This window comes from Lepidochelys kempii, chromosome 2, assembly GCF_965140265.1.
Source record: "Lepidochelys kempii isolate rLepKem1 chromosome 2, rLepKem1.hap2, whole genome shotgun sequence".
Classification (NCBI taxonomy): Eukaryota; Metazoa; Chordata; order Testudines; family Cheloniidae; genus Lepidochelys; species Lepidochelys kempii.
The window spans coordinates 252,031,589-252,041,320 of NC_133257.1; the positions used below are offsets into that span (position 1 = coordinate 252,031,589).

A 9,732-nucleotide genomic window follows, 5' to 3' on the forward strand; every position below is an offset into this window, starting at 1 on the left:
TATACAGTTCAAACCTCTACTGACTGAAGGTGGCTAAAAGAATGGCCAAGACTTGTGGAACACTGGAATAATTTCTTTCTTAGACATTGTCTAAATCAATGGAGACATTTGCCTGTGGGAGAATATTTTCCACAGTAGCCATTTCTAAAAAAAAAAAAAAAAAGTTTGTGTTAAATTTCTTACAGCAGGAACAAGTTCTGATAACAAGATGCTGGACATTAAGCCCCTTTTTCCTAAATTAGCCCTATTTAAGAAAAATATAGGCTTAAGTATTTGGAGAAATTGTGCATACTGTTGCATCTAAGCAAATCACCACTTTGTTTATCAGTCTTAGTCAGCTGTCCTCAAATCGTACTACCTTTACTGCAACTTTCAAGGTTTACAGGGTTATCAATTCTTTAAAAAATTAAGACATTGAAGTATTGTCATTACTTACATTACATTACTAGAGCTGGATTCAGGTTTACCAGTTTGTATAATTTTAGGTTGGGAACATCTTTTACAAGAGTTGTTTTCCAAACATCACACAACTGGATATTTATCTTAAAGTCTGAAAATAGAAACCTGTTGACAATGTATGCGATTAAATACGTTTTCTTTTAAAATATTTTATATAACGAATGCTGATCACTTTAAAGTTGCGATCATTTTAACGATGCTGGTTGCCCTCACTTCATTTTTATGTGAATCATCAAAAGTTTCTTAATTATTCAAAGAAATTGATTAAACGTCTGTTTGCAAAATTGTCCATCTAGTAAATTGCTATTCACACCCATAGAAATGGTTTAGTCCACTTAGTACTTTTAAACTGGGCTCCAGTACAATTCTTTCATTACCCAGAAGTACAGTTGAAGGACTCTGTCTCTCTCTGTATATAAAACACCATTCCAACGTTTTAAGTCACGCGTTGTGTATTTCATAATAAAGTGTTTTTATTTAATGCAATCTTCGAGAATTTAAACACACAAAATGCAGTGAGAATGTTCACAATTTTGAGACCACAGTTGTAAATAGAAACATTCATATTTCATAAGATTATAAATATTTGATACTGCAATTGTAAAATGCACGTTTTATAAACTGAAAAAAATCTTTGCTTTCTTGCTAAAAGGCAATGTCATTTAATCCTGTCTCCTAAGCAGCTGATGATTATTCACAGAATTTAAAATTACAGCTTTTACTTTATAGTTTGCTTCTTTTTTAACGTGTATACTAATATGTACAATGAGTGTCTATTATAGCTGTGAAATAAAGAAGTTTTAAGGCAAAGCGATAAGTTCACCCTCAATCATCAAGGAGACTACAGTCCTGAATTTTTGTACAATACACACCCACGCGGGGTGCCTTGTGGCCCTGGCCAACATTTTGGACACTTTATTCCAGACGGGAGGGGGGGTGGTAAATCTAGAACTGGGAGAACTCTTAAAAGGACCCTACAAACCTTGAAAAGATTGAGTTTATACGGTGCCACATTTTCAAATCAGAAACTAGAATTGCAAGGGGGAAAATAAACAAACCAAAACCCAAATGCCAAGAAATGTTTATTTACACTGACTGCCCCTTCGTATTTACTGTTCAGTCTAAGAGATATGCTTGATTTAAAACCTGCCCCATATTCTAGACTGACAGATATTTGTCACTGGATATTAGGCTACTAATTTTTCCAAAATCAAATACCACTGCTTGTGGTGGGCTCCTCCGTCTTTCTGACCAAAACAGGGCATGAGAGGTCCCTTCCCTTCTTACGGGTTACTCGTCCTGCATAAGAGAGGTCGGTGGTGCTGAAAAAAGTGCCCCAATTCTCTTTCCCCCAGTCCCTCTTGATTTGGTCTTTTCCTGGGCCAAAACTGCCGGTGTGGAGGCAATGGGACAGGAAGAGGCTTTCTGGATGCTTTTTTTTTATATAGTCATTGTTCAGTCTGATTTGTTTTTTCCAGTTAAGAGTCACAGTTGATGGGTTTACCAGTTTTTTACCCAATAAGTTGTATAAGTCCAATAATCCAATAGCCATGATAAGCATTTTTGCAGTCAGTATCCTGTATACACAGCAGTGATACAAGCAGGAGAGCTTAAAGGTATGTCTACTAATTTATACCACCGGAAGACCACCAATTCTCAGTCAGATTTTGACGAGAACTTGTTCCTCCCAAGACCTGCTGCAACCCTGTGTTGTCCTTGGGAAGCCGGCGCTCGGAACCCCCCAGCTTCAAATACCAGCAGCTCTGCACTGCGGCCTGGTGTCCATTTGTCCAAGGCAAACCAGAGCCTTTTGCAAAAGTCATCCCAGGCTGCTTGCTGCCCGCCAGCCTAAGGACAACGCCTTTCAGGGGGAAAGAGAAGCAGCTCCTAAGCTACAAAATGCGATGCACTAACGGGCAAAGGGATCTGTGCAGGTTTGTACAGATGAGTGTGTGTGTGTGGGGGGGGTGCATAGATGAGGCTAGCTGCACGCACACACGCACGGCAAAGACCCAAAAGAAAAGTCTCCTTCCTATGGAAAAGGGTGGTTTTGTTTGTTCGCTTCCTATGCCATACACCCGGAAGTTGTGATGTTTACTTCAAAAGTTTTTCAACCAAGCTATGAGGAAGGGAAAAAAATCAACGAAGCACCAAATGAACTCCTTGATCTCCCCCGTCCCTTGCTGGCCAGCTTTCTCAGAGTCCTGTACACCCCCTAGCCTTTGATTGAGCCCCGCGGACTGAAGAAGTGAGGGCAAATGAAAGAAAGGATCCTGGACATTTTTGTTAATACAATGCCTTGGGGTTTCTTTCCCTGTTACGTTTTTTTTTTTTTAAATTAGATGGTTGTTTTCTATCCCCAAAGCCAAACGCAAAAAAATAATAATGGTAAAACTCATCGAACAAACCGGAGAACTATTTATTCGGCTCACAGTCCTGTGAAATGCAGCAATAAAAATCTTTGGACTTCAGCAAAAAATTGTTTTTAATTTTTTTTGAATTTCAAAAAACCAGTGTCCAATGTCCATTAAAACAGCGCTTAAGTCTATAAAAAATGTAACTTAAGCATTAAAAAAATCCATAAAGATACCATCTAAAATCTCCATAGAACCAAAATAAAACAAAACAAAATCAAAAATATTTTATAATCAGATATTTTGGATTTTTACACCTTACCTGTAAATTATATACACATAGAATATTGCAGAATTATATCTAATACACAATATTTTCACTATTAATGCTGGTATAATCTTTATACACTGGCCCTTATTTTTTTAATTAAATTATTGCATTGTATAAACTTTGACTGAAAACTGCCCCCCCTTCCCCGGCCTTTCCCCGGCCCCCTTTCTATTCACTGTCTGACTTGCCGTCTTTTGATGTGGTGGAGTGGTTGTACAGTCCTTGTGCCATGAGATGCACCGCCAGGGTGTTCTTGTTGCCAGTGGCTTTCTTGATTTTGGCTCGTTTGTTCTGAAACCAGATTTTGATCTGAGACTCGTTGAGGCTGAGTTCCTGAGCCAGGCTCTGCCGCCTCTGCTCCGTCAAGTATCTGTTCGTCTGAAACTCCGCTTTCAGTCTCTGCAGCTGCTCCGCAGTGAAGGCTGTCCTGGGACGCTTGTCTTCTTTGTTGGGGTTCTTCTTCTTTGGTTTACGAGACCGGGGGCCTAAGGGCCAGGGCGAAACAAAAATCATAAGAAACACACACAAACACACGCCAGAGAAGTGATGGGGCGGAGGGGGGGGGGGGCTGGGAAGGGTGTCCAGGAGTGAGAGGTTGGTTGGTTGGTTGGTTGGTTTTAAAGGGCAACATCTTATGATTATTGGGCGGGGAGGGGCGGGAGGAATGATCTCAAAGAAATTTGAGGACTTGAGGTCATTAGTATGGGTGCCACTTGGCACTCTGTGCCCAGCCAGGAGCTCCGGACACTGAACGGCATGAAGGCCTTGCTCGCCTCTTTTCGCTTTGCTTTGGCTTGAGAGTTTCAAACTGAAGTCATTAGATCAACCTTTGCGAGGAGAGAGAGAGAGATTTCCCCTCCCCCCTTTCACTGAATGCCTGGGGCGGGGGGGGCAGTGGGGCAGACATGAGTCTGTTGTGTGCCTGGCGAGGAAGAGGAATTCGGGGTCTGCAGTCTGGTGACCAAAGGGGAGCTGATGCCTGGGACCCCAGAGCCTCTTGCAAAAAGGGGAAAGAAGGGAGCGGGGGCAGGAGGGAGGCAGGCACAGGCCTAAACACCTCTACAAAAGCCACTTTCCACAGCTTGGCTATTGCATCAGAGTCACATCCACCCAAGTTCATTGTTTCCTTTTTAACCACCATCTTTGGGACTTAAACTCTCCTCCGCCTGGGGCAGCCGCTCGAACGCCCCACAAAGAAGGACCCAGTCCGCATCCCTGGGGTGGAGGCTGTGGGGCTGCGGCGAGTTGTGGGAAGCCGCAGGGTAATGCTGGTGTGTATTTGCCAGCTCCATTTCTGGAAGTCCTTCCTTGGGGGAATGCTACTGTCGATGGCCTCTAATCTGTGGAGAATTGGGTATGTGAGTGGATATTTTGTCAAGGGGAGAAGCGATCCCAGCTTCAGCGATCTGTGGCTCTCTTTCTCTCTCTGCCCCCCCCCCCTTGATTCTGTGTTACACTTTGCAGGAAGGGCTCTCTGCTCGGCCCACGCGAGCTTCCTGACACCCCTCTCCCAGAGGGGACCAGGTCAGTTGAAATTTTACACATGATCCTAATTTTGGCATCCAAACGGTGTCTGTAAAAGTCAGATCCCTAAAAGAACAGGGACACGTGAGCATTACCGCACTTAGCAAACTGTAAACAGCACCTAAACCCGAGGGTTTAAAGCAATAAGAAAAAAGGCTTCTTCTGGCTGGTGACAAGTCACTCAAAGGGCAGAAGATGGGTTCTGCCACAGGCTGAAATATGACTGACAAAGCCAGCCAGGAAGTGGATCTACCCTGCACAAGAGAAAATGGGAATACACTGGGCTTGATTAGTTCCCAGCTTTAGTAGATATAATATACAGCGCAAATAGGCCACATAATGACCACAATGCTCGGGGAAGTGTCAACCATCTTCCAAATTACAATTCCCCCTCTGCAGCCTCCCATTCTATTGTATATACATCTATTTAAAAGCCCTAATTATTACCCACAAGGTATTCAAAATGAAAATAGAGCCCTGTTTGTAACGGGGATTCTTGCATCAATAGTTCCTAGGCTGCTGGTGTATTGTGATTTTCATTTTAATTTACGTATTTCTGCCTCTACGCCCATGGGGCAGGTTTGTTTTTTTCTAGTTTAGTGCCACGTTTCCATAACCAACTAGCCCAGCTCCAAAGGCTTTGGTTAAAAATAACCTTCAGCTTTAAAAAAAAAACAAAAACAACCTTTGTTCTTTCTCTTTGCTTCAAATCGACCCTCACATTGTGCTCGAAATAAAAAGAAACAAATACTGTAGAAAGAACCACCCCGCTCTCCGGTTTTGCTAAGGATTCTCGATCTCATCTCTTTTCTCTGTCTGTATCATTGTCTAGGAAACCTAAATTGTCCAGGGCTACGGTGTAATTCTGTCCCTTTCCGTAAGTGTGCCCCGCAGTCTCTCTCTCTGTATTTACCCAAAACACATCTTCAGAAAAAGTGTCTTGCAACTGCTACAATTTCTTTGGGATTTTTAAAAATACAAACGTGTAAAATTAGCTATTTTAAACCCAGGAATGGCTTCGCTACTGAAAAGTGTAACGTGTATCGAGAAGCAATAACATCTACTTATATTTTATCTCCTAAACAGAATTAAGAAACCCTCTTTCTTGCATTACATCGAGATAATACAGAAATCCAAACGTTTATTGGCATTGTAAAGGGGGAGAAGTTGGCATTTTGAGTGGCTCAAATGTCGCGTAAAGAACGATCCTAATTATTATTTTTTTATTTTATTTATTCTCTTTAATATTATTCTACACACCACCAGCGAGGGTTCTCTCTCTGGCCTGTGCCATTGTGAGGATATATGTTAATTAAATATTAACAAAGGAGAGGAGTGGAGAACAATGGAGTAAATTTCAGTTCAGACTGGAATATTGGAGCTAAAGAGTTGGTTCCCATTTATTACAAACTAATTTTAAATCCAACCTACATTCCTCTCTTCAACTGTACAACAGTTTGGGGTGGACGTGGGGGAAGGGACTGGCTAATCGCTGTTGGAAAATACTTTTTTGTGAATAGATTTTTTTTTTAATTCTGGTTTACAGCCTGGAAAACTGTATTTTAAAGAGGTTTCTAATTCTTTTGAATATAGATTAAAAAAGAAGAAGGGGGGGAACCCTAGATCTACTCCTGCTTTCCCTGCATTAAAACAAGGAAATTCACCCTGTGGGTTTTAAACCTCTTCAGAACGAGAATTTCAGGAGTTTCTTCTGAAATCTCACTCCAGTAGGCACGCTTTCCCAGACCCTCTGAAATAACTTCCTCGTCCTCTGGAAATCTTTCCTATTCCCTTAAAGATCTGAACGAAAGTACACGTGTGAAAATTACAGAAAGCAAAATAGAGAAAGGAGACAGCGGTGAGATAGGGGCCTGTTTAAAACAATAAAAATATTTGGGTTTTGCAAATGTACAATGCAAGGCCTATTGGACAGGCAGCTGAATATATGAATTCCACTCCTCACCCTCCAAACAAACCCTGGGATTTTACTCGAAAGGAGATGATGGGCAGATTCCTTGGAGGATCTCCGTGGAGTTCAAAGAAGGAGCTTTAATGGCTTCTTTCCCACCTTTTCTTTTTAATACCATGCCAAAAACCAGATCCCCAACCTAGCACCGTCCCTCTCTGTTTTAAGATCTAGCTAAGCTAACTGCTGATCGCTTTGTGTGTGTGTGTGTGTGTGTAGACAGGAGGAATTATTTTCCAGTTTATCCGCTTTCATTTTGATCTGCCTATAGTAAAAACATCCCCATATCCTCATTATATTTAAATACGTTTAAAAACAAACAAACAAACAAAAAACTTGTCTCTCTACGATTTTTTTTTTAAATTTGGGTGACTGTATTTTTTTCTCGTCGCTTTTCAACCAACCAAATATTTTCTGAAGAACCATGTGGAAAGATCAGCCTAGGCTTCACTGATTCAATGGTTGGTTGATAGAGAGAGAGGGAGAGGGGCTTGGTGGAAAACAGCCTGTTAAATGGGAAGTGAAGCCAGGGGGTGAGGGGAAGGGCAGGCCGGGCTCCTGGCCAGTGCTAGGCTACGTCTGAAGAGAAGTCTTACCTGAAGAAGGCCTGTCCGAGTACCTAGTACAGTAAACCCAGGCTGGCCAGAGCATGGGCTGGTTACTGGTGTTGGAGCTGGCTTGGGAGCTATCAGAGTCCGAGCTCACAGACAGATCGCCGCCGCTGAGCCCCCGCGATTTCAAGGCTCCTTCCAGGGCCCCGGAGTCGCCTCCTTTCTTGGCTCCCCCATTGAGAGCAAGGGCTTTGGAGCCTCCTTCCCCTTCGCCCGCCGAGCCTCCCCCTCCGCCGCTGAGTTGCCCCCCAGACCCCGGCGCCGTGGAGGGACTCCGGCGGTTCTCCCTGCCGGCTAAGAGCAGCTGCTCCGGGCTACTGCCGCTGCCGCCTCCGCTGCTGCAGGTCCCCCCTTCCTTCCTCCGCCCGAACTCCGGCCTCAGGATGTTGTCTATGAAAAAGTTCGTGATCCGGTGCGGGTGCTGGTGATTCCCAGGCGCCTGCAGAACCACGGGCAGGATCATCGCCCGGCTCCTGTTGGGCTCCGCATCGCTGCTGCCGCCGCTGGACTCCCGCTGCTGCTGCTCCAGTGAATCTTCCCTAGGACCGTGGTCATTCTCCTCCATGCTGTAGGACAAACCCCCAGATGCTTCTCGTTTCAAGCCCCCACCCCTCCTTGTGTGAGAGCGAGTGGGTTTGACGAAACGTGTGTTTGTTTGTTTGTTTGTTTGTTCGTTCCCTGGCTCCACTCAGTTCCAATGATGCTCAAAATCCAGAGTTGGCGAAATCAGAGCCTCGGGGGTGCTCGAACTTCACCCAAAACGTTGGTTTTAAATCCTCCTTCTTTCCCCCCTTCTTTTCCTTTCTTTCTTCCGCTTGTTAGCCTTTCAGTCCTGCAAACCAGTGCATTCCTTCCCCCAAAATGTGTTCATCATTAGGACTTTCATTAACAACCCTTTCCGCCCCCCCACCCACCCACCCACCCCCGCTCTAGCTCTCGCTCTCTCGCTCTCTCGCTCTCTCTCTCTTCTCCAGCTCCTGGGTTTTAAAAGAAAAAAGATGCCAACAGTATCCTAAAAAATCGTGAAGATCCTTCAAGGGGAAAAATAAAAAGAATAATAAAAATGTCAGTGCTGCCACATCTGCTTTGAGAGAGAGACTCTAGAAGAGGGTGTATATTTCTCCCTACACACCGCCCAGCACACGCAGGCTGAGACACACAGAGACATATGTACAAGCAAGGCAGCTCTCCCTCTCTCTCTCTCTCTTTTCCCCTCTTTGAACAAAATATTCCAGGTTACATGGCAGGAGTTAGGAAAAATCTCTCTCGGTCTCGCTATAGTTTGGGTATAAATTTAGAAGCCACTTAAACTGAACCTGAAATACTTTCACTCTGGATTTTTGTTCTTATTTTTAATAGAGCCCCTCAAGTGACGTTGCAAGCCCGGTATCCTAGACACGTGCCTTTGGCCAATGGCAGAGGAGGCATTTCCACACGTGATACAGTAGCACTCTAGTAAATGACAGCAGCAGCCCCCCCTTTCCCTCTAGCTGCCCCCTCCCCCTTCTTTTAAAGCAATAGTGTCCTCTCTACTCGAGGGTGTGTGTGTTTTTTAAAGGAGAGAGAGAAGGCAGAACTAGCTAACCCCCTAAACAACAGATAGATACATCACCGCTTGCCCTGCTGATCTCTTTCGCTTTATATCTTTGTCTGATTCATTAGAAAAGCCTCCAGTATACAATTTTTTTTATTTCCATATTGTTTACCATGGGGGGGGGGAGAAGGGGGAAATCCCACAATTCCTTGCACAAATGCATAAATAATATTAAACGAGCTGCTGTGTGATACAAAGGGATCTTTTCCTGCGGCCCCTTTATTTGCACTGGGGAGAAGAAACAGATGCAGTTAATTTTAGAACAACTCTTTCGTACGCTCCCTACTGTCTCCCTCCTTCTCTTCCCCTGATTCTGAAATACACCCTGCAGAAGAACCGGGCAAATGTGACAGGGAGACAAGGTGGCTTCTTTTTCAAATGTTCGAGGTGGTGGGGCTCGTTGCGGAGTCAGGGAAATATACAGAAGTGGAAATGATGATTGACTCATTCTGTTGAAAGCTGGACAGAAGCCTTTGATCATTTATTCCAGCTTCAGAAACAATATTAAACAGAGAGGTTTCCCATGGACAGGCAGTGCGACGCGATTCTGCCCCTCGGCCCCACCCCCCTGAAGTTTTTTTCTTCACCAAAATAATCAAAGGCTAATTTTTCGTATTGAGAAGCTGCCGCGATGTCCATTTGCTTGCCTTTGTCTCTAGAAAGAAATCCCGTGAAACCAAAAATTAGGATCAAAGTGTATCTGGGTTGAAAAGGGGGGATTATGTAATTTTGAAGGGGTCTCACGTGTGGTTTCAAAGTGGGTCTCCCGCCCCCATTCCCCTATTGGCTTTACCAACAATCTCATTCTTTTGCCGGCTAAGAATTTTCCTCCCCACCGCCCTAAACAATCCGCCCACAGACAAAACAAAAACAATCAGCTGAGATCCGCGGGA

General features: G+C 44.0%; 1 protein-coding gene across 1 annotated transcript; it reads right to left on the reverse strand.

Moving 5' to 3' along the window:
• Window positions 1–939: 939 nt before the first annotated feature.
• On the reverse strand, window positions 940–8,578 carry EN2 (engrailed homeobox 2). Its single transcript, XM_073334570.1, has 2 exons — window positions 7,231–8,578; window positions 940–3,629 (listed from the first exon to the last, which is right to left on the reverse strand). Exons 1-2 carry the CDS (start codon window positions 7,808–7,810, stop codon window positions 3,313–3,315), a joined length of 897 nt encoding a protein of 298 aa, XP_073190671.1. The 5' UTR covers window positions 7,811–8,578; the 3' UTR covers window positions 940–3,312.
• Window positions 8,579–9,732: the final 1,154 nt, after the last annotated feature.